Consider the following 27,807-nt stretch of genomic DNA (forward strand, 5'->3'; position numbering starts at 1 on the left):
TTTACTTTGAGAACGATGTTGCGATTGAAAATGTATTGGTTGCGGGTTTTTTGGCCTCTCTGGGGAGCAGGTTTTTATCAATGATCTCTCTGTACTTAGCTCCGTTCATCTTTCCTTCGGCCCTGACTAGTCTCCCAGTCCCTGTGCTATTTCCAAGTTGCACCACGGTCACCATTGCATTTATCTTAAAATATATATATATTTTTTTCCCCAACCTTTTTTATTTTTTATATTTTTTAATTAACAACAAATCGATACATAAAGCACACGAGGGAACACAAGCATACATAGATTACAAACAATGGACAATCGAGCTAGGGGGTACAATATCACATTACAATTTCACAAGGACCTTAAGGGACATGCATATACTTAGAATTCTAACAGCTTTTTTGTTAGTAGAGCATTTAACCGTCTTAAAATACAGTTCAATTTCAATTTGTAGGGTACGAAAATGTGGTTTTCTGTTTGTAAATTTACATTTGTGTATATGAAATTTGGCCAAAAGAATAATGAAATTAATTACATAAAAATGTTTCAGCTTATTTCTGTTGTACGTAAAGAATCCAAACAGTACATCTCTCCACAATAGTGTAAAATCTTCAATTATAAACCTACTGATGTCTTGCCACAGTTTTCTAACATGCATACAATGCCAAAAAAGATGCAACACTGTTTCTGGGTGGTCATTACAAAAGGAGCAATTTGAGTTGATGTTTTCCTTAAACTTCTTCATATAGTGGTTGGCATGATAATATTTATGAATAATTTTAAAGGAAACTTCCTTAATTTTGTTCACAAGTAGGTATGTGTGTGGCAACATCCAAACTTTTTTCCAACAGATATTATCAATAAATCCATTCCAATAAGGCATAACATAAGGTATAGATACAACATCCTGCTGAAACAAGGATCGTATCGCTCTGTTGTTGAATGGACCAAAAGAGAAACAAATCTCAACAGAAGGTAAGCTCTGAGGGTCAGGTCTTGACACGTTCCTGAAAAACATAGCAACACCTGAGGGAATGGCATCTAAAACAATTGCAAAATCTTTAGGTGTTACAGGGACCTTGTAAAGTGATAAGAATTCCTTATAACTGAGTAAAAGACCCTCTGCATTTACCAGTTGGCTCACCAATAGGATATTATTTCGGAACCAATATTCTAAAAACGAAGATGTATTTTTATACAATACATCCCGATTATTCCATATATAATATCTGTGTGGAGAAAACTTGTGTTTATAAATTAAGGACCATGACAAGAAAACCTGCCGATGAAAAGCAGAAAGTTTCACTGGAACTTTGTCAATATTATAATTGCAAAACAACAATGAAGTTAAGGCCACCAAAAGTAGAGAAGACATGATGAGGAACAACATTCCAGATAGAAATGGGTCTTCTTAGGAATTGTTTTATCCAATTGATCTTAAAAGTATTATTTAAAGTAGTAAAGTCCAGAAAATTCAGTCCACCAATCTCATAAGTGTTCATTACAACAGTTTTCCTAATGTAATGGGTACGGTTTCTCCAAAGAAAGTTGAAAAGCATCTGGTCTATCTCCTTGCTTATTTTACTGTCAAGATATAAAGATAGAGCACCATATGTTAGTCTAGAGATACCTTCAGCCTTGGTTATTAGGACTCTACCTTTTAAAGATAAGTCCCTCTGTAGCATTGATTTAGTTTCTTCTGGGTTTTTTTAATAAGAGGGTTAAAATTTAGTAAGCCTCTAGACTTCTGATCCTTTGTAATGGTTATGCCTAAATATGTAAGTTCTTCTTTTACTGGAATACCATAATATGAAGTGTCACACAATCTTTGACAGCTATGAGTTCACATTTATTAATGTTAAGATATAGACCAGATGCTTTGGAAAAGGATTGTATCACATTGATCGATATGGGAATTTGGTTAGCGTCTTTCAGAAAAAGAGTAGTATCGTCAGCCAGCTGGCTTATAATAATTTCTTTACCAGCTATGGAAATAACTTGTACAGGACTATTATTTAAAGAATTTGCAAGAAGTTGGGTGATTAATAAAAACAGGTACGGAGAGATATGACAACCTTGCCGAATTCCTCTCTTTAACTCAAATCTAGGTGAGGTGCCATATTTCAATTTGATAGAGCTGTTACCATTTGCATAGAGAGTCTTGATAGCCTTACAGAAAAAATCCCAAAAGCCAAGTCTCTCAAGGGAGTGGTAGAGAAACCAATGCTCTACTGTGTCAAATGCTTTAAAAAAAATCTAAAAATAATATGAAGCTATCCTCAGTTATTAGGTCTGAGTAGTCAAGTATGTCTAATACTAGTCTGACATTGTTAGAAATATGTCTGTTCCTCATGAAGCCAGACTGTGTTTCATCAATGATTGCATCCAGGACTTCTTTAATTCTTAAAGAAGTTATTATAAGTTATTATTAAGAAGACAAATTGGACGGCAGTTATCGATGAGCAGCACTTCTTTTTTAGGCTTAGGTATCAGTGTTATTAACCCCTGACTCATTGTAGGAGGGAGAACATTGTTTTTAATACTCTTTAAAAAGACTTCAAATAGGAAGGGAGCTACTTGTTCAGAAAATAATTTGTAAAATTCTGATGTAATTCCTTCAACACCTGGTGATTTATTGTTCTTTAGATGTTTGATACACTATATAATCTCTTCAACTTTGATGGGTTCATCACACTGTTTAGATTCTATATCACTGATAGAGTGAACATTATTCAGTGAGTTAAAAAACATATCTGTGGATTCCTGACAGTACATAGAGCTATACAATTTTCAGTAAAAATTTCTACAGTATTTAGCGATATTTTTTTGGTCATCTGTAATAACACCATCAATGTTTAACTTATAGATAGTGTTATTTTTAGAGTGAAATTTCTCAAGTCTAAAGAAATAGGATGAATTCTGTTCTCCCTCCTCAATCCATTTTTTCCTAGATCTAATAAAGGCTCCTTCTGCTTTTAATTTATATACACTGCTCAAAAAAATTAAGGGAACACTAAAATAACACATCCTAGATCTGAATGAATGAAATATTCTTATTAAGTACTTTTTTCTTTACATAGTTGAATGTGCTGACAACAAAATCACACAAAAATGATCAATGGAAATCAAATTTATCAACCCATGGAGGTCTGGATTTGGAGTCACACTCAAAATTAAAGTGGAAAACCACACTACAGGCTGATCCAACTTTGATGTAATGTCCTTAAAACAAGTCAAAATGAGGCTCAGTAGTGTGTGTGGCCTCCACGTGCCTGTGTGACCTCCCTACAACGCCTGGGCATGCTCCTGATGAGGTGGCGGATGGTCTCCTGAGGGATCTCCTCCCAGACCTGGACTAAAGCATCCGCCAACTCCTGGACAGTCTGTGGTGCAACATGGCGTTGGTGGATGGAGCGAGACATGATGTCCCAGATGTGCTCAATTGGATTCAGGTCTGGGGAACGGGCGGGCCAGTCCATAGCATCAATGCCTTCCTCTTGCAGGAACTGCTGACACACTCCAGCCACATGAGGTCTAGCATTGTCTTGCATTAGGAGGAACCCAGGGCCAACCGCACCAGCATATGGTCTCACAAGGGGTCTGAGGATCTCATCTCAGTACCTAATGGCAGTCAGGCTACCTCTGGCGAGCACATGGAGGAATGCCCCCCAAAGAAATGCCACCCCACACCATGACTGACCCACCGCCAAACCGGTCATGCTGGAGGATGTTGCAGGCAGCAGAACGTTCTCCACGGCGTCTCCAGACTCTGTCACGTGCTCAGTGTGAACCTGCTTTCATCTGTGAAGAGCACAGGGCGCCAGTGGCAAATTTGCCAATCTTGGTGTTCTCTGGCAAATGCCAAACGTCCTGCACGGTGTTGGGCTGTAAGCACAACCCCCACCTGTGGACGTCAGGCCCTCATATCACCCTCATGGAGTCTGTTTCTGACCGTTTGAGCAGACACATGCACATTTGTGGCCTGCTGGAGGTAATTTTGCAGGGCTCTGGCAGTGCTCCTCCTTGCACAAAGTCGGAGGTAGCGGTCCTGCTGCTGGGTTGTTGCCCTCCTATGGCCTCCTCCGCGTCTCCTGATGTACTGGCCTGTCTCCTGGTAGCGCCTCCATGCTCTGGACACTACGCTGACAGACACAGCAAACCTTCTTGCCACAGCTCGCATTGGTGTGCCATCCTGGATGAGCTGCACTACCTGAGCCACTTGTGTGGGTTGTAGACTCCGTCTCATGCTACCACTAGAGTGAAAGCACCGCCAGCATTCAAAAGTGACCAAAACATCAGCCAGGAAGCATAGGAACTGAGAAGTGGTCTGTGGTTACCACCTGCAGAACCACTCCTTTATTGGGGGTGTCTTTCTAATTGTCTATAATTTCCACCTGTTGTCTATTCCATTTGCACAACAGCATGTGAAATTTATTGTCAATCAGTGTTGCTACCTAAGTGGACAGTTTGATTTCACAGAAGTGTGATTGACTTGGAGTTACATTGTGTTTTTTAAGTGTTCCCTTTATTTTTTTGAGCAGTGTATATTATCCAGTTTATTTTGTAACTCAATTAGTTCCATCTTCTCCTCCCCCAAGAGGTCGGCTGGGGACCTCTGAGAATAGGAAGTTATCTTAATGATCACCTTTTCCTCCTCAGCTCTTCTGGTCTTAGCAAGATTACTACCATATTTTCTAAGGTATTTGGACACCTCAAATTTAAAGAGCTCCCAGTTCTTGCAATAAGATTTTTCTTCACAAGCCATTTCCCAAAAGTGTGATAGCAGATCTTTAACCTCAAATTTAACTATATCATTATTTAATAATGAGCTATTTAGCTTCCAGTAGGATGCTCTACCAAGGTTCGTATCAGGGGTACATATTTTGATATCAATGTAAATAGCCCTATGGTCTGTGAGGGGAGTAGTACAAATATTTGTAGTAACACACTCACCATCAATACATTTGGATATAAGCCAAAAATCTATTCTGGATTGTCTGGAACCTGTTTTGTTACTCCAAGTGAATGATCTTTCGGCCGGAAACCTCTCTCTCCATATATCAGTAAGATCAAACTTTTCCATAAAAAGTATTAAACCCAAATTCTGATTGGTTGGCCTACCTGGGGGCCATCTATCAGTTGAATTATCTATTGTAATGTTAAAGTCCCCTCCTATCAATAATAACGAATTGGGAAATTTAGATAACCAATGAAGTATATGTTTCTCTATAGATTCAAGCAACTCATCATTCTCATGTCTGGTGTTGTACCCGTAGAAGTTTACAGTAACTGATCACAAGACAAATAAAGTGACCAAAGGGGTCACATGGGGTCACATTCCGAGTGTAGAATATTACCACCAAAGATATTTTTCATTGTAGTGACACGGGCGGAGCGTTCAGATCCATGGGAAAGCCAAATATCGTTGCCCCACTGTGACCTCCAGAAGTTGGCATCAGCCAAAATTGAGTGAGACTCTTGAAAAAAGCAAAAATATGTTCGAAATTGTTTAGCAAATAAAAATAAGGCCTTGCGCTTCACATTGTTTCGTAACCCCCAAGCATTAAGATATACTATAGACAAAGACAAAACAACAAAGATTATATAAAAGTATAAACTGTAGTAGGATGAGTCAAAGACGTAGGAGCAGTGAACGTAAACGATAAGGAACCGAGATCTGCACCATTTAAGTCAATTTAAAGTGAAAATAGCTTATTCCATAACCTTTGAGCTAGACGTTATCTGGCTTTGAAATTCAACTCAACTGGAAATTATGTTCAAGACCAAACCAAGGGTTCTTGTAGTAAGAGAGACTAAAAACCCTCTTTAGTGTAATCAGGAACTATTCTGAGAAATAAAACAACAAATAATAATTTAAATAAAAGTGTACCTACTATTTTAAGTACATATGAAAACTGATCATAAAATATTTGAATAAAAAATGTTTTACATATAAACGTTCCTAAGACCTTTTTTGGAAATAAGTGTTAATAACTAAATAGAGCAATAACCGTGTAAAGTCAGAGCAGACCTGTATGCCCTTTAAAACAGTATCTTAGTTACTGTATACATAAAAAATAAATACAGCTTTCAATCTTCGTAAGTTTGTAAACCAAATAGGTCTTCTGGTCATACAAGAACAAACTAATAAATTTAAATACCTGAGTATTCCTGAAAAATAGTCACCTGATGCCTGTTAGGTAAACAACATAAGTAAAATGAGAATACCATGGCTGAAACCATCAACCTGTTCCTTCTGGTGAGATTTTAGGGAGGAATATGGATTTCTGAACCATTGATGAAGCTTCGTCCTCCGACGAAGTAAGCAGCCTTCCCCTCATTTCGTGCTATCTTGATCGTTGGCCACAACTTGTTCCTTCTTTCTATGTCTTCCGGGCTGAGATGCTCGGCGAAACGCATACCATGGCTCTGAAGGAAGGCGTTCTTCCTAGCAGCTTTCCAGACAGCATCCCTGTAGAATCTGGTAGTGAATAGGATGATGATACCTCTAGGTCTTGAATCGTTTTGCTGTTGCTTCTTGCCGAGGCGATGCACAACGTCGATGGTATCACCAACTTTGTTCTTCTCTGCAGGCAAAACTTCTTGGCAGATACGGATAGCCTCTCCTCGCACATCTTCATTCTCCACCTCTATCAAGCCGTAGAGTCTCAGGTTCCATTTTCTTGTGTATTGTTCCAGATCAGTGAGACGTCTATGGTAGACATTGTTATTATTTTCCACCCTGTCCACATTGTTTTCAACTTTTGCCACTCTCGTTTTCACATCCTTAATTTCACCACATGCAAACTCCAGTCTTTTTCAAGCCTTCGATAACCATGGTGTTCGCGCCTACCATTTTCTCAATGGGGTCACACCTGGAGTTGATGAGTAAGGAGAGGGTAGCCACGATGTCAGAGTTCATGTTGGGTTTTTTGGAGGGTGGAGGTTTGCACGGAACTGGTAAAGAGGGGAATTCGTCATCGTCATCTTCAACAGCATTCGAAAGCATGATATTATCCATAGGCCAAGTGTAGTTATGGCAGTTGTCTATAAGCACGTTTCTCTCTTGTTGATTAGCAATAGACCGGCTAACTTCTTCCTTTCTTTTTTTTCAAGAGTTTGCATGGACATGCCGAAATAAATGATCCAATTATCATTCCAGTCACAGGAAAGGTCTTATATCTTGAACAAATAAAAATAGTAATGACTGTAAACTTTTTTTTTTTTTTTTCACAATCTTTCTGAAGTTTGGTACGGAGCTCGGTAAAAAGCGTCTGTTCAAGCCGCCATCTAGGCACCTCCCAAAATATATATAATTCATTGTGACCTGCTGCTGAATGTGAGGCAGGCTGTTGAGCGAGAGTGGTGGGGAGGGACGGAGTGGTGTGTGTTGAGAGAGCCCAACAACTATTGCCTGAGTCACGTGAGCTGTAGGTTTGCGATTTAGATTGTGGTTATAGAGAAACCCATCTCCAACCTTTTCCCCCATAAAACAGATTCATATGCTACAATTTATGCATATCAAGAAATAATGGATACAAATCACTGGAAAATGACATTGGGCGCACTAGAGCGCATTACATACACCCCATCGGGGTGGTTTAAAATGCATTCGAATGTTGACTTAGCATAAAGAAAACTAAAAAGCGAAGTGCTTTATGTATGCTTAGCTCATGGGTCTCGGGCTGCCAAGTGGAAATTTGAAATGGAAGTTATGGACCTCCCTCAAGTGGTTCTTTTTATAGGGGAAAGTCCTCAATGAAACTGACATTAAATGTAGAGAATTATACATTTGCCACTCTGTTGGCCATCAAGTAGCCTATTAATGTATATGCCATTGTTGGACACCATTTGATACAATACATATGTTGAAATGACGATATCACTGGAGTCATTGCAAATCAATTTGTGTCACATGTGTAACCTACATGAAGCTGGCAAACCAATATCAATAATAAGCCTATAACTTCAGTTTGTTGTAGCCTTGGGTTATTATGCAATTATTAAAGAACATGCTTTATTAATTCAATTGGAAGTTATAAAAGCTATATCGCAATTGCCAATCAGTTAGAACGCATTTGATTTGACGTAACAGTAGTCAAATTCTTCGAAAGCCAAGTGAACCAACAGATCACTGACCATTTCGAATCCCAATGTACCTTCTCACACTCAACGACAAAAGACAGTACTGTGCAGCCGTCTTCATCTGTCTTCATCGACCTGGCCAATGACTGCCTCACCTGGTTCACTAACTACTTCTCAGATTTCAGTGTGTCAAATCGGAGGGCCTGTTGTCTGGACCTCTGGCAGTCTTCATGGGGGTGCCACAGGGTTCAGTTCTCTGGTAGACTATTTTCTCTGTATATATCAATGATGTCGCTCTTGCTGCAGGTGATTCTTTGATCCACCTCTACGCAGACGACACAATTCTGTATACATCTGGCCCCTCTTTGGACAATGTGTTAACAAACCTCCAAACGAGCTTCAACGCCATACAACACTCCTTCCGTGGTCTCCAACTGCTCTTAAATGCTAGTAAAATGAAATGCATGCTCTTCAACCGATCGCTGCCCGCACCCGCCCACTTGACTAGCATCACTACTCTGGACAGTTCTGACTTAGAATATGTGGACAACTATAAATACATTGGTGTCTGGCTAGACTGTAAACTCAACTTCCAGACTCACATTAAGCATCTCCAATACAAAATTAAATCTAGAATCGGCTTCCTATTTCGCAAACAGAGCCTCCTTCACTCATGCTGCCAAACAGACCCTCGTAAAACGGACTATCCTACCGATCCTAGACTTCGGCGATGTTATTTACAAAACAGCCTCCTACACTCTACTCAGGAAATTGGATGCAGTCTATCACAGTGCCATCCGTTTTGTCACCAAGCCCCATATACTACCCACCACTGCGACCTGTATGCTCTTGTTGGCTGGTCCCCAATACATATTCGTCGCCAAACCCACTGGCTACAGGTCACCTATAAGTCTTCGCTAGGTCAAGCCCCGCATTATCTCAGCTCACTGGTCACCATAGCCACACTCACCCATAGCTTGCGCTCCAGCAGCAACAACATCGCCTATGGGCACAAACCCACCGTCGCTGGACCAGACAGGACTGGCAAAAAGTGCTCTTCACTGACGAGTCACGGTTTTGTCTAACCAGGGGTGATGGTTGGATTCACGTTTATCGTCGAAGGAATGAGAGTTACACCGAGGCCTGTACTCTGCAGCGGGATTGATTTGGAGGTGGCGGGTCCATCATGGTCTGGGGCGGTGTGTCACACCATCATCAGACTGAGCTTGTTGTCATTGCAGGCTATCTCAACGCTGTGCGTTACAGGAAGGACATCCTCCTCCTTCATATGGTACCCTTCCTGCAGGCTCATCCTGACATGACCCTCCAGCATGACAATGCCACCAGCCATACTGCTCGTTCGGTGCGTGATTTCCTGCAAGACAGGAATGTCAGTGTTCTGTCATGGCCAGGGAAGAGCCCGGATCTCAATCCCATTGAGCACGTCTGGGACCTGTTGGATCAGCGGGTGAGGGCTAGGGCCATTCCCACAGAAATGTCCGGGAACTTTCAGGTGCCCTGGTGGAAGAGTGGGGTAACATCTCACAGCAAGAACAGGCAAATCTGGTGCAGTCCATGCACTGCAGTACTTAATGCAGCTTGTGGCCACACCAGATACTGACTGTTACTTTAGATTTTGACTCCCCCCCCTTTGTTCAGGGACACAATATTACATTTCTGTTAGTCACATGTCTGTGGAACTTGTTCAGTTTGTCTCAGTTGTTGAATCTTATGGTCATACAAATATTTACACATGTTAAGTTTGCTGAAAATAAACAGTTGACAGTTTATATTTTTGCTGTTTATATGCGCAAAGGGGATATATTTACATCTATAAAACCTGGTTCGAGCCCTGAATGCTGATTGGCTGAAACGCAGCGTTCCGTCGTGCTTAACAGCCCTTAGCCATGGTATATTAGTCATATACCACAACCCCTCGGGCCTTATTGCTTAATCATAGCAGTCAAACAAGTTAAATCCATTTATGGGAAATGATCTGGCGATTTTAATAAGGGCAAATGATCTTTTATATTGCCACATATTCATATCAGTGGAGGCTAATGAGGGGAGAACGACTCATAATGGATGGAACGGACCCAATGGAATGGCATCACACATGGATACCATTCCACTGATTCCGCTCCAGCCATTACCACAAGCCCGTTCTCCCCATTTAAAGTGCCACCAACCTTCTGTGATTCAAATTCCTTAAATACGTAATAGCTCGCAGTAATTGAGGAAATCCTGATTTAACTTCTAACCTCGTTACAAGTTCCTACGATATTTCTTAATTGTCTCGATAACAGTTAAACGTGTTATTGTATAAATATGGCAACTCCTCTCTTGCTGTGATAAAAACAATTGGGCTAGTTTTCAGGCCTTTTGGGCAGCTTGAATGGTCATTGGGCAAGAAATGTTATCTAGACCTGGCAACCCTACCCCCCCATTGAAGTTTAAAATGGGTAGGTAAGGGTTATAGATTCAGTAAAGAGGTAAAACCGAACTCGACCAGATCGCAAGTTGCCTCATTAGCCCCCAGCAAAATTGAGATTTAGATTTTTTGTATTTCACAACATAATGTAAAAATCATATGCTTGTATGGATGTCAACCCCAACACATGTTCTTGTCATCGTTTCCATTCAACTGTATTAGTCGTTCAACTACCCCCACCGATTGCTGTATGCTAACCAGCTTATATAAACAGGAGTTACCATTTAGCAGTTACTTCTAAACCAGAAAAGTAACCACAGTGGGCCTGTTACAATACATAAATTAGAGATTTGACAAATATCCACTTTGTTATATCAGAATTATTGAATGTGCACCAATCTGGTCAATGTGACAAATGCCGAGCAGTTGCATCGCTCCAGTCAACAGTCATTGACTGTTCTCTGCTACGACAAGGCAAGCAGTAACGGAGCACCAAGTCTAGGACCAAAAGGCTCCTTAACAGCTTCACCCCCAAGCCATAAGACTGCTGAACAAATAATCAAATGGCCACCAGACTACTTACATTGAAGTCTTGTTGATGGACCTAGCCTTGAGTACGATGGCTACCTTGTGTGTTCATACGGTATAGTGAACTTTGTTAAACTGGAACCTTGTCGTTGTGTCATTTCGAGTTAACACCTGTACCCCCTACAATATAGCCTCATTTTGCATTAATTTATATATAATTTTTTACTTTAGTATGTTAGGGCTTGTAAGAAAGCATTTCATGTTAAGGTCTACACTTGTATTCAGAGCATGTGAAATAAAGTTTGATTAGACTTCTTTATGGTTAGGGTAGGGATGTCCCAAGGATCTGAGATAGCACTGATGTACAATGTACAAGGGTAGCTAATGAGATTAGAGACTGGTTAAACCAGGGGTCCCCTTAATTTTTCCTGTGAGGGCCACATAGCTTTTCCCTTCTCTGATGGGGGGCCGGTGTCAGTTTGTAACAGAAAAAGTGTGACGATCGTAGGGGAGCTTAAAAAATTTATTGTTTTCCAGAAAGCCACACATAACCAAATAACCCTTTCCAGGTTATTTACAGAAAAAAAGTCAGGAAACAAATAACACTATTAATGAAATAAATAATAACTAAATAACCCTCTCTGAGTTCTTCACAGAAAAAACAGGAAATAAATAATAACTAAATAACTCTCTCTGGGTTCTTCATAGAAAAAAAAGCCATGGAACATTAACTTTCTGTCGTGCCATGCACAATCTTAACAGATAAAAGTTCAGCTCAGTTGTCAGAGCAGAATCTCTCTGACACATATGAGCAGTCTCTTAAAGTTCTTGTGTTCCTTCCTTATAATCCTTTTGTAGGTTCCAGTAGGCTTGTAGACACCGCTGTTTGCAGCTCTCTCTCATCAACTTCCCTGTGAAAACCACAAAAGAAGCAGGTTGAGAAACTGAACTAAGTGATACAGCACCTACACAGCACAATACATTTCACTACCAGTATGGTTGTAAAGATGGATTTTATCCCAGTAGATTTTATTATGATTATATTTGTTTATGCTCAGAATGACTCATTCAAGTCAGAAAAGTGAGCTTACCTATGTATGTTCATCAGTGTGAACTGTGGGCCTGCATCTGGCTGGTGAGAAGTTGAATATCAGGTTCCATTCTAGTTACAGCCAGTCTCAAGCACTGATGCAAATGTTCATCTGTCAATCTTGATCTCATCGGGTTTTCAGCAGTTTCATGCGAGAAAAGGTTTTCTCGCAGATATACGTGCTGCCAAAAACTGTGGACATTTTCATTGCGTGTTTTTTGATGTTTGGATATGTGTCGTTTGGGAGGGCGGCATAGAAGTCAATGAGACTGTTGGGCTTGAATGAGTCTTTCAGAACATCACAGTTCTGTAACTCAGCCAACTCAAACTGATATGAAGGCTGGGCTTCATCAATGTCGGCAACAAAGGGGTTCTGAAAAAGACGGATTTCTTTTGCATGAACATGTAGTTCACTGAATCGCACACCGAACTCCGCCTTCAGCATTTCCAGTGCTTCCACGCACTTTTCAGCTGGGAACGGGACCGCTGGGTTCTCTGTCGACAGGTTTTGGGTAGCAGGAAGATGGACGAAGTTGCGCTTTTCACTTGTTCCAAAAGCAGCGCTAATTTCACCTCAAATGCTTTTATGTGTGAATACATGTCGCAAATGAGTTTCCCCTCGCCTTGTAGCTGCAAGTTAAGGCTGTTAAGTATTTCTGTCACGTCTGTTAAAAATGCGAGGTGCCATTTCCATTCTGGGTCGATCAGCTCTGGGACCGTTTTGTCTTTTAAATGAAGAAATGCGTTAATTTCGGGTAGCAGCTCGTAAAAACGCCTCAAAACTCTGCCCCGGCTCAGCCATCGGACCTCTGTGTAGTACAGCACATCTCCGTGCGTAGACTCCAGTTCAGACAGGAATTCTTGGAACTGCCTGTGTTTAAGTCCCTTTGCTCTGATGAAGTTTATGCACGACACCACAACCTTCATTACAGAATCCCACTTCAACACTTTGCAGCACAGTGCTTGCTGGTGAATTAGGCAGTGGACTCGTAGCGGGGCGGTGAGACCCCTTTTTTCCAACTCCCGGTTCATGCGTCCTATTAGACCGCGAGTTTCGCCCACCATGCTAGGAGCCCCGTCAGTCGTGATGCTAGCTTTGACCAGCTTTGACCAGTCCAGGTCCAACTTCTCCATGGTTTGGCACACTTTGTCAAAAATATCCTCTCCCGTTGTAGTCCCTTTGAGACTTTGGAGGGCTGCCAGCTCCTCGCATATCTCAAAGTTTGCGCTAACTCCACGAATAAAAATTAGCAGTTGCGCTGTGTCTTGCACGTCCGTGCTCTCATCCAGTGCTAATGAAAAAAAGTCAAATTCTTTCGTCTTCTGCTGCAGCTGGGCATATACATTACTCCCGATTTCTTCAACGCGTCTGGTGATTGTACTCGCCGACAGACTTACGGCATTAAATGCATCTTTCTTCTCGGGACACACCTCCTCCGCGACAGCATCCATACATTTCTTAACAAACTCTCCGTCAGTGAAAGGCTTACCGCTTCTTGCTATCAGTTTAGCAACCCGAAAGCTGGCCCGAACGGATGCCTGGTTCAGCTGAGCTTGGCGTACAAATGTATTCTGCTGAGTAGTCCACTTTTTAGCTTTGAGAGTTTGTCTGCTCGTATTTGGCCTTGCAAGCTATCGTACTTGTCTTTGTGACGGGATTCATAGTGTCGGCGAAGATTGTATTCTTTGAATACCGCCAGTCTCTTGACAGATGAGACAAACAGCCTTTTCTTCGCATTGAACAAAAAAAAAAATTGTTTGTCCACTGCAGGTTAAATACCCTGCATTCTGAATAAATTTTTCTCTTAGCTAACCTTTTCGCCATTATTCCGTTCTCTCTTTGACAGGGCCGGGCCTAGGATTTTTTTTCTGGAGGCCAAATAGGAAAAAAATTCGATAGCGTCTCTGGTATTGTTCAGAGGGCCGGGCCAAATGTGCTGACGGGCCGTATCCGGCCCGCGGGCCGGAGTTTGGTGACCACTGGGTTAAACTGTTTGGTAATAGTTTTACTTGTTAGTATTTATATAATTTATCACCCACCTGGTATATTGGATGAAATCCAGAGTATTCCCAAAAATGTAAAGCCTATAGAACTCTTGGCCAGCTTGATAGCAGCAACAGCCACTTAACATTAGTAAATATTTAGTCAGATGGATGACTATGATCTCTCTACAAAAATGGCTTATTTGTAGTAAAGCAACTTGTTTACCTTGTATAAGCCATCAAATAATTTCAGTTTAAAAGCCTGCTCACCTTCATAAATGCAAGCACATGCAGCACCATCTTAATACTTAATAAAATACACAATTCCTGGATGTAATGTCAGTGTCAACATTTTAAGTGAATAGAACAATGTTCAGTAGTCCACTCAGTTTTCAAACTTCGGTCTCAATCAAAACTACAAAATGGTAGTTCACATTGAGAAACACTGGACTCAAACTTCAAATTGAGGAATACTATGGACAGTTATACCATTTGAGTCAGGACACTAAAGATATTTCAATTATTTTAATGTTGCAGTACAAATACACATTTATTTAGATTTTTGACTCTGTGCCTGTGCTTTAAGGACCTTGACAACGATCTTCTGCTCCTCAATCAGGAAAGCACGCTTGATCCTGTGGTAGACAGAAGGGTGAAGGTTAGTGGATCAGTTAACTGAGATGTTCAGGACATGCCTTTAATGGTTACTTTACAAATACTGACCAAATGTCAACATTAAGAAAAATCGAATGAATGCATGTTGCAAAGACCATTGCAGAAACATCCATCTTTATTTTTTCACATAGGAAGTGTCACTGCTTTTAACAGCACACCCCAGGACAAATCTCCCAATGTGATACTAGTTGACAAAACCAGCTAAAACCACCATCTACTTAAATCACAATTGAACAGTTAGGGAGAGATGTGATCAGGATCAGACTTGACTAAAGAATGTAGTTTTTAATCCTAACACATGGAACTCACAAGACCAGAGGCTGCTGAAGCAAACAAACTGCACTTAAAATTGCTATGGATAGAAATTCAACTACAACTACAGCTGGCTGGCGTCTTGAATAGAACATCTCTCTGGCATAGTTAGTCCAATATGCAAGTAAACATTATCAACCAGAACCACCCATGGGGCAGGATTAGGGCTGTTACAGTAATTGAATATCCATGTCACTGAGTTATGGATGAAGACAGTCATTTCAGGATTTATTTTTATAAACGTAATTTTCATGTTGATAAACTACCCAATAGTGGGAGTTCACTAATGATAAGCAATTGTTTTGCTAAATTAATCTGTCTTTCCAACTGATGATACGCAGGGGTGTAGAGCGCTATAGGCTATGGCACTTCAGTGAAAAAAGTTTGGACTTTATTTCTTTGCGTGCTAGTAAATAGATCTTTCAAAAACAGTGTCAGATTGAATAATTAATCAACAAGGTTGTCCTGTCTCCGAGGCCTATAAATGCGCTAATGTGTCAATTGGAACCGCTGTCATTTGGTTAAAAAAAAATTCATGATTGTATTACAAAATGTACAGGTCTCGTTCTGAGTGAAAACGTTATTCTGCCACACTTCTGAGAAACAAGTTTTGGTTTATTTCATACCATAATTTACATGCACCATGTGAACATGTGTCTGGTTTCTGTCCTGTTAAGTCTGTTTATTGTTATATATAGACACAGCAAAATAATAGTTCCTCACAGTATTTAAAAAATCCTTCACTCTCCCACTTGAAAATCAGCGTCGTCGCTGATAAATAGGCAACTGACATGTTGCGTGTATTTGTTATTTTAAGGATTGTCAATTTCATCGGCATACTATAACATAGCGCTCTCCTTCACACTTTCCTTGTCAATTGATTATCTTAGTGCCTACTTTTGGAAAGCCTAAGGTTTGGCTAGTTTAAAAATATATGTTTTAAAGATAAAATATTTGCTCTAGAGGCTTTGATTGGCGGGTGCTTTTACCAGGGTGTGCCAATTCTCCATGGGCGTATACAATTCCATTTAGTAAGTAGCCTGTCTGGACACCATGTAATCCTGACTAGTCTCCCAGTCCCTGAGGCTGAAAAACAGCCCCACAGCATGATGCTGCCGCCTTGTTTCCGCCAGATGTGACAACAGGCATTCAGGACAAAGAGTTCAATCTTGGTTTTATCAGACCAGAGAATCTTGTGTCGCATAGTCAGTCTTTAGGTGCCTTTTTGCAAACTCCAAGCAGGCTGTCAAGTGCCTTTACTGAGGAGTGGCTTCCATCTGGCCACTACCATAAAGGCCTGATTGGTGGAGTGCTGCAGAGATGGGAGAACCTTCCAGAAGGACAACCATCACAACAGAGGAACTCTATAGCTCTGTCAGAGCGACCATCGGGTTCTTGGTCATCTCCCTGACCAAGGCCCTTCATCGATTGCTCAGTTTGGCCAGCGGTCAGCTCCAGGAAGCCTCTTGGTGGTTCTAAACTTATTAAAATTTAAGAATGACAGATGCCATAGTGTTCTAGGGGACCTTCCATGCTGTAGACATTTTTTGGTACCCTTCCCAAGATATGTGCCGACACAATCCTGTCTGAGCTCTACGGACAATTCCTTTGACCTCACGGCTTTGTTTTGCTGAAACTCACTGTCAACTGAGGGACCTTAAATAGACAGGTGTGTGCCTTTCCAAATCATGCCCAATCAATTGTATTAACCACAGATGGACTCCAATCAAGTTGTAGAAACATCAAGGATGATCAATGGAAACCAGATGCACCTGAGCTCAATTTCAAGTCTCATAGCATAGGGTGTGAATACTTATGTAAAGAAGTTGTCTTATATAATACAAAAATGTCTAAATCTGTTTTCACTTTGTCATTATGGGGTAGCTTGTGTAGATTGAGGAAAAATATGTATTTAATCCATTTTAGAATAAGGCAGTAATGTAACAAAAGGTGGAGAGAAAAAAAAACTTTCCAAATGCACTGTATATTGAAATAGGACTAAGTAAGTTACGCTAGCTACTGAGACTAAACAGAACGCGCTCTTAGGCTTACTGCTTGAAGGTGGTTATACAAGGCTACTACTATACAAAGCGTAATGACATTACTTATTATGGTCATAATTGTAACATTAAGGAGAAGGTATAGGAGCAAGAGCTGTGCGCATATTTTGTGACAAATAGGTGCCGTTAGGTTACAACATTCTGCCCGCCTGGAACAGTGTAAACTAATTATAATATACCAGTCTGTTCCAACGACTTTAAAAGCCTTTACAGCATAGCAAAGACTAAAAACAGACAAATGTGAAATTGCTTTATCTGAAATTTTGCGGTTGAGTGAGGCTTGGCTCTCACGGAATCAGTATAAACATTCACTCAAACAGGCAACAGAAGCAGGTTCTCTTATTTCTGTAGCTGTACATGGAATATTTAATAAAGCCAAGCACATTTATGGTAGGCTATTGATTATAGACCTTAAATTGAGGAAACCAACTTCCGTAAACAATCAAGGCAAGGGCTGTTCAATCGCCTCACTCCGTTGCTGCCTCTGTCGCATCGTTCTCAACACCAATATGCTGGATAAACTTTTCTATTTTGCACATAGTATTTATCAAATATACACATATATACACACAACTTCAAAATAGTGGATTCGGCTATTTCAGCCACACCCGTTGCTGACAGGTGCAAAGATTTGAGCACAGCCACGCAATCTCCATAGACAAACTTACAGTAGAATGGCCTTGCTGTAACTTTCACCTCGGCACCATCATAGGACTCCACCTTTCCAACAAGTCCGTTTGTAAAATGTCTGCCCTGCTAGAGCTACCCCCGTCAACTGCAAAAGCTATTATTGTGAAGTGGAAACATCTAGGCACAACAATGGCTCAGGCGCAAAGTGGTCACAGAACGGGACCACCAAGTGCTGTATCGCGTAAAAACTGTATGTCCTCTGTTGAAACTCACTAGAGTTCCAAATGGCATCTGGAAGCAACGTCAGCACAAGAACTGTTCGTCGGGAGCTTCATGAAATGGGTTTCCGTGGTCAAGCAGCCGCATACAAGCCTAAGATTACCAAGCGCAATGCCAAGTGTCGCTGGAGTGGGGTAAATCTCTCAGCCTTTGGATTCTGGAGCAGTGGAAAGGCCTTCAAGTGATGACACACTTAACCATCTGGCAGTCCGAGAGATATCTGGGTTTGGCGGATTCCAGGAGAACACTACCTGACCCAATGCAGTGTACCAACTAGAGGTCGAGCGATTAAATCGTAATGGCCGATTAATTAGGGCCGATTTCAAGTTTTCATAACAATTGGAAATCGGTATGTTTGGGCGCAGATTTGCCGTTTTTTTTTAACACCTTTATTTAACTAGGCAAGTCCGGTAACCTCTTGGGGCTAGGGGGCAGAATTTTCACTTTTGGAAAAATAGCGTGCCCAATTTCAACTTCCTGCTACTCATGCCAAGAATATAAGATATGCATATTATACATAGATTTGGATAGAAAACACTGACGTTTCTAAAACTGTTTGAATCATGTCTGTGAGTATAACAGAACTTATGTAGCAGGCAAAACCCAGAGGACTAACTGTTCAGAATCCCCCCCCCCCCCCTCTGTTCCCTGAGTTCTCACTGCCAAGGGATATTTCATAGGAACCTGTTTTCAGTTCCTACCGCTTCCACTGGATGTCACCAGTCTTTGGAATTTGGTTGAGGTTATTCCTTTGTGCAATGAAGTAGGCCAACTTGGAACTGGGCAACACTTTTGTGAGTTGCGCAAGATGTGAAAAGCAGCGCTGGTTTGTTTTCATTCCTGTATTAAACAAAGATTGCCCCGTCTACAATTTGATCAATTATTAACGTTTAAAAATACCTAAAGTTGAGGCCTCCCGGGTGGCGCAGTGGTTAAGGGCGCTGTACTGCAGCGCCAGCTGTGCCACCAGAGACTCTGGGTTCGCGCCCAGGCTCTGTCGTAACCGGCCGCGGGAGGTCTGTGGGGCGACGCACAATTGGCCTAGCGTCGTCCGGGTCAGGGAGGGCTTGGCCGGTAGGGATATCCTTGTCTCATCGCGACTCCTGTGGCGGGCCGGGCGCAGTGCCCGAGGTGCTTCCTCTGACACATTGGTGCAGCTGGCTTCCGGGTTGGATGCGCGCTGTGTTAACTTGGGCAGCATTTTCACTTTGGATGAATTGCGTGCCCATAGTGCATCCTACTCTGTCCTAGATTGCTAATATATGCATATTATTACTATTGGATAGAAAACACGTTTCTAAAACTGTTTGAATTATGTCTGAGTATAACAGAACTCATAGGGCAGGCAATCTTCAAAACTGACGTCATCACCCCCTCCTTTCCCAACAAGATATGGATCTGGTAGCACTTCCTACGCCTTCCAGTAGATGTCCTCATTCAGTAGAAAGTGGAATGGAGCATTTGCTGTGAACTTTGACCGAATGGGAGGGGAAATAGTCAGTGTCCCGACAGAATGCCATTTTCCTGTGGCGCATTTCTCTGTGGGTGCTACCGCCGTTCCATTTGGCTCCAGCTGAAAACGTATGATCCGGTTGGAACGTTATTGGATATATATGATAATAACATCCTGAACATTGATTCTCTACTTAGTTTGACCAGTTTATTCGACCTGAATATATATTTTGGAAGTTTTCGTGCGAGTTATCCTGGACCAGCAGTCAGTTTTTGGGCACGTGAGCTGAAAGTGATAGCAAATGCAGCTACTTGGACACTAGTATTGGAAATTATGGAACAAAACAACGATTTATTGTGGAACTAGGACTCATTGCACTACATTCTGATGAAAGACCATCAAAGGTAAGGGAATATTTATGTTGTAATTTCGTATTTCTGTTGACTCCAACATGGCGGAGAAATACTTTTACGTCTGAGCGCTGTCTCAGATTATTGCAATGTTAGGCTTTTTCCGTAACATTTAAAAAAAATCTGACACAGCGGTTGCATTAAGAACCAGTGTATCTTTAATTATATGTAGAACATGTATCTTTAGTCAAAGTTTATGATGAGTATTTCTGTTATCTGGCGTAGCTTTCTATAATTCCTCCGGATATTTTGGAGGCCGTTCTGAACATGGCGTCAATGTAAACCGAGATTTGTGGATATAAATATGCATATTATCAAACAAAACATAAATGTATTGTGTAACATGTCATATGAGTGTCATCTGATGAAGATTTTCAAAAGGTTAGTGATTCATTTTATCTCTAATCCTGCTTTTGTGACTATCTTTGGCTGGAAAAAATGGCTGCGTTTTCCCTTTGATTTGGTGGTGGTCTAACATAAATATATGTTGTGTTTTCGCTGTAAAACATTTTTTTTTTTTTTTAATCGGACATGATGGGTAGATGAACAAGATGTTTATCTTTCATTTGAGGTATTGGACTTGTTAATGTGTGAAAGTTAAATATTTCGAAATAATATTTTTTAATTCCCTGCGCCACCTTTTCAGCTGAATGGGGGGGGTGGAGTTCCCTGAGGGAGCTCCCGTAACAGGTTTTAAGAAGCAGTGCAGCTTGGTTGGGTTGTGTATCGGAGGACGCATGACTTTCAACCTTAGTCTCTCCCGAGCCCGTACGGGAGCTGTAGCGATGAGACAAGATAGTAGCTACTAAACAATTGGATACCACGAAATTAGTGAGAAAAAGTGGTAAAAATTTAATATAATACCTAAAGTTGTATTACAAAAGTTCCAGAGCCCGGACTTGAACCCGATCAAACATCTCTGGAGACCTGAAAATAGCTGTGCAGCGACACTCCATCCAACCTGACAGCACTTGAGGGTTTTGCAGAGAACAAGGGGAGAAACTCCGCAAATACAGGTGTGCCAAGCTTGTAGCATCATACCAAAGAAGACTCGAGGCTGTAATCACTGACAAAGGTGCTTCAACAAAGTACCGAGTAAAGGGTACTTATGTAAATGTGATAGGTTTTTAGAATTTATTGCCAATGTATAAAAAATAACAAAGTTTTTGCTTTGTCATTATGGTGTGTTGTGTGTAGATTAAATTGGGTTTGTTCCTCTTCAAACAATTTTAGAGTAAGGCTGTAACATAACATTTGGAAAAAGTCAAGGGGTCTGAATACTTTCCGAACACACTGTATAGGCTACTGTATCAATGTATTTGTTCACGTCATCACACAACATGAGTCATTCATGCTAGTCATTCATGTACATAGTAGGCAGTTTATGTAGTACGCTAGTATGGGTAGTTGTAGTCATGCACCCTTCACATTTTGCTAGATATTTATCTTATAAACTGTACATTTCAACCGACAGAATGTACAGAAGGCGGTGTTTTGGATATATTCTTACCTATCACGTACACACTTCGCACACATGGCACCGCCGTAGGCCCTGCTGACGTGCTTCTTTGTCTTTGAGAGCCTCATCAGGACCTGGGGTCTCACTGCCCGGATCTTTAAGACAAACAAATGCTTGTGAGCAGATGTAACAAAACCTGAACCCAGGTTAATGTTCAGGAGAAACATGGGAGAAACCATTTTGACCATTAACAATGCCACAGCCATTTTTAAAGGAGAAATTCACTTTATTTTAACAAAATCTCAAATTACAGTATGTTAGAAGAGCCTAGACACCTTTTGCGATCTCACCTGTTTACAAAACACTTTTTTTTTTATCGTTAACATTATATGAAATTTTGTGCGATTCTGGCTGTCTCCTACCAGCTGTGGGGGCTACACAGAAACAGCACAGCTAGTTGGAGTCCGCTGGAGTCGCACAAAACGGAATACAACAAAGGATAAAGTTCTGAATGACAAATCCATGCGTACAAGAGTAAAGACCTACATCAGTATACTGAGAGCGTTGCAGTTTCAAAGTACGTATTTGGATGTTTTAGGAGCCTTTGCTTATGTTACACCCCTACAACCGCTGAATGAGCACGAGGAAGTATATCACTGGAGTAGTAAGTTACCCAAAAGTGAAACCTTCACAAAAGTGTCTGGGCACGTCTATAACATTGAACAGATCAATTCAAATAAGGCGAAATTGTCCTTAAAGATTGTTTAATAACATGCCACCTTCACTTTGCTAAAATAGAAGTCAGTTCTATTTGTGACGCAGATAGCGCTGCAAGTCCTCCCTCTCCCATCTCCGCATTGGTTTATAGAAGCAGGCACCCACGTGCCATCTCCTTATTGGTTATACCCAAGTGGGTGACTGAAAGACGAACGAGGTCAGTGGCGGTAACTCACCCAATTTACAAAAGTTGCCAATCGCAATATAAAGTCGAGAAGAAAAAGCCTAGGAGAGATGACTAGATGCGATTCGGTTGACCGTTTCATGTGTGGACTAATTGTCGGAATAAAGGACCTTGTGCATTTCAGGTAAAATAACTCAATGTATATATCCCAGGACAAATGAGCTAGCAAAAGCAAGCTAGCCCAGTCAAAACTGTTCGCTGCTCTGGCCCCCCAATGGTGGAACAAACTCCCTCACGACGCCAGGACAGCGGAGTCAATCACCACCTTCCGGAGACACCTGAAACCCCACCTCTTTCAGGAATACCTAGGATAGGATAAAGTAATCCTTCTCACCCCCCCCCCCCCCTTAAAAGATTTAGATGCACTATTGTAAAGTGGCTGTTCCACTGGATGTCTTAACCTCTTGCTTCTACTCGGGACGCTTGCGTCCCAACTAGAGCTCTGGAAATGCAAATGCGCTACGCTAAATGCTAATAGTATTAGTTAAAACTCAAAAGTTCATTAAAATACACATGCAGGGTATCGAATTAAAGCTACACTCGTTGTGAATCCAGGCAACTAGTCAGATTTTTTAAATGCTTTTCGGCGAAAGCATGAGAAGCTATTATCTGATAGCATGCAACACCCCAAAAGACCCACAGGGGACGTAAACAAAATAATTAGCATTTCGGCGTTACACAAACCGCACAATAAAATAGAAAACATTCATTACCTTTCACCATCTTCTTTGTTGGCACTCCTAGATGTCCCATAAACACTATTTGGGTCTTTATTTCGATTAAATCGGTCCATATAAAGCCTAGATATCGTTATATGTAGACTGTGTGATAAACGAAAAAAACATATACACACACACACACATACATACATATATACACACACGTGTATATAGTATGTATACTACCGTTCAAATGTTTGGGGTCACTTAGAAATGTCCTTGATTTTGAAAGAACAGCTCATTTTATCAGAAACAGTGTAGACATTGTTAATGTTGTAAATGTCTATTGTAGCTGGACAGATTTTTTTAATGGAATATCTACACAGGCGTACAGAGGCCCATTGTCAGCAACAATCACTCCTGTGTTCCAATAGCACATTGTGTTAGCTGATCCAAGTTTATCATTTTACAAGGATAATTGATCATTAGAAAATCCTTTTCCAATTGAGCGACTCTGGAATGCTGGCCTTCCAGGCAGAGTTCCTCTGTCCAGTGTCTGTTCTTTTGCCCATCGTAATCTTTTATTTTTATTGGCCAGTCCGAGATATGGCTGCTTCTTTGCAACTCTGCCTAGAAGGCCAGCATCCCGGAGTTGCCTCCTCAGTGTCATTTACAAAGTCTACACTATTTCTGATCAATTTATGTTATTTTAAATGGACAAACGTGCTTTTCTTTCAAGAACAAGGACATTTCGAAGAGACCCCAAACTTGTGAACGGTGGGTGGTAGTAAAATATATATATACACAGATTTTAATACATATATATTAATATATGTGTGTTTGCGCACAGTGAGTGGACGCCTCTTCAAACTGGTGAATTTGTCTTTCAGACAACGGGTGTATAAAATAGAGCAGAGACATGCAATCGCCAAAGGCAAACATTGGCAGTAGGTAGAATGGCCATACTGAAGAGCTCCATGACTTTTAATGTGGCCGTGTCATAGGAGACCACCTTTCCAACAAGTTTGTCAAATTTCTGCTCTTCTAGAGCTGCCCCGGTCAACTGCAAGTGCAGTTATTGTGAAGAGGAATCATCTAGGAGCAACAACTGCTCAGCCGCAAAGTGGTAGGCCCGCACAAGCTCAGAACAGGACCGCTGAGAGCTGAAGCACGTAAAAATAGCCTGTCCTCGGTTGCCACACTCACCACCAAGTTCCAAACTGTCTCTGGAAGCAACGTCAGCGCAATAATTGTTCGCCGAGATTCCATGGCCGAGCAGCCACGATCCTAAGATCACCATACGCAAAGTCAAGCGTCAGCTAGACTGGTGTAAAGTTCTGGAGCATTGGAATTGCTTTCTCTATAATGATGTACCACGCTTCACCACCTGTCAGTCCGACGGACTAATCTGGGGTTGGCCGATGCCAGGAGAACGCTACCTGCCTGAATACAGCGCCAACTGTAAAGTTTGGTGGAAGAGGAATAATGGTTTGGGCTAGGCCCCTTAGTTCCAGTGAAGAGATTTTAACGCTAGAGCATATGACATTTTAGACAATTCTAGATGCTTCCAACTTTGTGGCAACAGTTTGGGGAAGGCCCTTTCCTTTTTCAGCATGACAATGCCGCCATGCAGAAAGTGGGTCCATACAGAAATGGTTTGTCGAGATCCGTGTTGAAGAACTTGACCAGCCTGCACAGGGACCTGAACTTAACACCAAGCAAGGGTGAAGCTCTCAACCTGCTCCACTACAGCCCCGTCGATGAGGATGGTGGGGCGTGTTCGTTCCTCCTTTTCCTGTAGTCCACAACCATCTCCTTTATCTCAAAGGGATCAAGACAAAGGAGATGATTGTGGACTTAAAAAAACACTTTTATTTAACTAGGCAAGTCAGTTACGAACAAATTCTTATTTTCAATGACTGCCTAGGAACAGTGGGTTAACTGCCCTGTTCAGGGGAAGAACGACAGATTTTACCTCGTCAGCTCAGGGATTTGATCTCGCAACCATTCGGACTACAGGAAAAGGAGGACCAAGCACGCCCCCATTCTCATTGACGGTGCTGTAGTGGAGCAGCTTTAAGTTCCTTGGTGTCCATATCAAAAAACTAACATGGTCCAAGCACACAGAGACAGTCATGAAGAGGGCATGACAAAACCTATTCGCCCTCATGAGACTGAAAAGATTTGGCATGGGTCCTCAGATCCTCAAAAGGTTCTACAGCTACACCATCCTGACTTGTTGCATCACTGCAGAGTATGGCAACTGCTCGGCCTCCACTGCAAGGCACTACAGAGAGTAGTACGTACAGCCCAGTACATCACCCGGGCCAAGCTTCCTGCCACCCAGAACCTCTATACCAGGTGGTGTCAGAGGTAGCCGGAGTGCAAAGTCAAGGTTCAAGGGGCTTCTAAGCGGCTTTGATCCCAAGCCATAAGACTCCTGACAATATAATAAAATGGCTACCCGGACTATTTGGATTGCCCACACCACTGATACTGTTATTATCTATGCATTGTCACTAATAACTCTAGCTACATATTACCTCGACTAACCGGTAGCCCCTGTATATAGTCTCGCTATTGTTACTTTACCGCTGCTCTTTAATTACTTGCTCCTTTTATTTCTTAATCCGATTTTTTAAACTGCATTGTTGGTTAGGGGCTTGTAAGTAAGCATTTCACTGTAAGTTATACACCGGTTGTAGTCGGCGCATATGACTAATATAATTTGATCGAACACATTTGGGATGAATTGTAATGCCAAATGCTGGCCCAAAATCAGTGCACAATCTCACTTATTCTCTTGTGGCTCAATGGAAGGAAGTCCCCGCAGCAATGTTCCAAAATTTAGTGGAGAAAGCCTTCCTGGGCGAGTGGAGGCTGTTATAGCAGCAAAGGGTGGACCAACTCCATATTAATGCCGATGATTTTGGAATGAGATAGTCAAGCAGTAGTCCACATACTTTGTCATTTAGTGTTTTCACTACAACAGTAACATACCTAAAAAAAAAAGTTTGTATATTATGCAGTGGGATAGGATGTACATAGGACAATACTTACTCCACGCAGTCTACCAGGGCATATTCCGCATGCAGACTTGGGTGCCTTGCCCACCTTCTTGGTGTACAGGTACACAATGCGGTTACCAGGAGTCCGGGACCTGTAAATGAGGAATTACACATTGCAAAGTTGGTAACAATATTTTGAGGGATGGAAACATGCTCACAAGACTACTTTTTATTTAAAATCCAGAGCTAGCTAGATACAATCACGTGAAAGCCAGTACTAACGTTACTAACCGTGTAGGTCACAATAAAGAAACATGCACTGTAGTAACTAAGAATGGCACAGAAGGCACGGGAATAGCAACAAGCCAATGGAATTAGCTAGCTATAGCTACATGCTAGTTACTTACAGCCTAGTTTTGTTGGAGGCGGTGTTGTAGGACAATCTACGACGGTAAGTTAGGCGCTGGACCATGTTGATACCTGGTAAATACATGATTAGTAGTATAACGTGTAACACCGATTGATTACATTATTACCTTCCTAGATAATTTACTAGCTAGCTCGTTCATTAAAAAATGGTATCGGGGACTGCCGATGGCATCATCACTGCGCAAGACTGTGTAGCCAAGTAAACTAAGTAGTATATATGCTACCTAACAAACGTATAAAGATTAAAACGTTTGATTTTACGTGGAAGAACACACCTTAGTTTGTCAATTTAAGGCAGCAAAACTGCAATGGCATTATTTTTGTAGTTACCAAAATTGAGACATTTTTGCTTTGGGCTAATGTTACTGAAGATATACTACTTACTTAAAGAGGGCCATGACAAAGTACTAGGATAACATGAAATATCATCATCAACGTGTTAACGGCTTCTAACACTGGAAATATAATCTTTGAAATACGATTTGTCGTAGTATATAAACACAGATTACAGCAGATTATTTAAACTAAATATAAGCGAGAAAATTTAGGCCGCCATACCTTCTATTAATGTAACCGGAAAAGGAAGGACTAAAGTCGCTACCTTGGAATTTGAAGTTTTTCTTCTTCCCTGTGAGTTTCCAGCAGACTAGACGTTGTGTGTTGCGTATTGTTGCCTTTCGCAGGTCGGCGTGAGAATTGCACGTTTATATATCTAATAGCCTCACACCCGTAGGTGCAGGCCGGTGCATTGGCCTCATTTATATACCTAAGGAACATACAAAATATAGGGCAAAATGTACGTGCGTCATGCAGAAATGGCCATTTATTGACATAAATTACTTGACGTGAGAATGTGCACACCTCCCCACACACTTTAGACCATGCTTACACACATCTGCTAGTGGTTGAGATATTGTAGTGCAAGCTGGCAAGTATTTTGTGCAAAAACAGGACAACATATTAACAAGAATGCAACAATTTGCCATTAGCGAGAAGAGAGAAAATCTATGTAATTTTTTAAAAAATATAAAATAAATAGAGCTAGGAATCTTATAATTAGACATAGGAATCTTTTTCCCCCTTTATTTTCACAACCATTGCACAATATATTCTTCACATGTTCTGGCCCTGATGGGTTCATTATCCCGAAGGAGCCATACAACAAATTACCATGCACATCTCTTGTTTAATTTGGCTCCCGAGTGTTGCAGTGCTTAGAGGCATCACTACAGACCCTGGTTTGATTCCAGGCTGTATCACAACCGGCTGTGATTGCGAGTCCCATAGGGAGGTGCACAATTGTCCCAGCTTTGTTAGGGTTTGGCTGGTGTAGGCCGTCATTGTAAATAAGAATTTGTTCTTAA

At 41.3% G+C, this 27,807-nt stretch overlaps 2 protein-coding genes across 3 annotated transcripts; both read right to left on the reverse strand.

Moving 5' to 3' along the window:
* Positions 1-11,540: 11,540 nt before the first annotated feature.
* On the reverse strand, positions 11,541-14,525 carry LOC135572920 (general transcription factor II-I repeat domain-containing protein 2-like). The gene is made up of 2 exons (XM_065021779.1): positions 12,127-14,525; positions 11,541-11,946 (listed from the first exon to the last, which is right to left on the reverse strand). Exon 1 carries the CDS (start codon positions 13,575-13,577, stop codon positions 12,564-12,566), a length of 1,014 nt encoding a protein of 337 aa, XP_064877851.1. The 5' UTR covers positions 13,578-14,525; the 3' UTR covers positions 11,541-11,946; positions 12,127-12,563.
* A 93-nt stretch (positions 14,526-14,618) lies between these two features.
* Positions 14,619-27,028, reverse strand: LOC115133296 (large ribosomal subunit protein eL34). 2 transcript variants are annotated; one of them, XM_029666383.2, is made up of 5 exons: positions 27,002-27,028; positions 26,422-26,494; positions 26,067-26,166; positions 21,438-21,541; positions 14,619-14,743 (listed from the first exon to the last, which is right to left on the reverse strand). In XM_029666383.2, exons 2-5 carry the CDS (start codon positions 26,484-26,486, stop codon positions 14,659-14,661), a joined length of 354 nt encoding a protein of 117 aa, XP_029522243.1. In that variant the 5' UTR covers positions 26,487-26,494; positions 27,002-27,028; the 3' UTR covers positions 14,619-14,658. The 2 variants fall into 2 exon arrangements, with proteins under 2 accessions (XP_029522243.1, XP_029522244.1); XM_029666384.2 differs by lacking the exon at positions 27,002-27,028 and adding an exon at positions 26,828-26,918.
* Positions 27,029-27,807: the final 779 nt, after the last annotated feature.

Source organism: Oncorhynchus nerka, linkage group LG8, assembly GCF_034236695.1.
Source record: "Oncorhynchus nerka isolate Pitt River linkage group LG8, Oner_Uvic_2.0, whole genome shotgun sequence".
Lineage (NCBI taxonomy): Eukaryota > Metazoa > Chordata > Actinopteri > Salmoniformes > Salmonidae > Oncorhynchus > Oncorhynchus nerka.

Excerpts from the sequence above, each read along its gene's own strand:
- LOC135572920 (XM_065021779.1), bottom strand. The coding sequence starts at position 13,577 with ATGGATGCTGTCGCGGAGGAGGTGTGTCCCGAGAAGAAAGATGCATTT.
- LOC115133296 (XM_029666383.2), bottom strand. The coding sequence starts at position 26,486 with ATGGTCCAGCGCCTAACTTACCGTCGTAGATTGTCCTACAACACCGCC. Across the intron at positions 21,542-26,066 it reads GCCCTGGTAGACTGCGTGGA|ATCCGGGCAGTGAGACCCCA; the intron begins GTAAGTATTGTC and ends TTTGTCTTAAAG. Across the intron at positions 14,744-21,437 it reads GCGAAGTGTGTACGTGATAG|GATCAAGCGTGCTTTCCTGA; the intron begins GTAAGAATATAT and ends TGTCTACCACAG.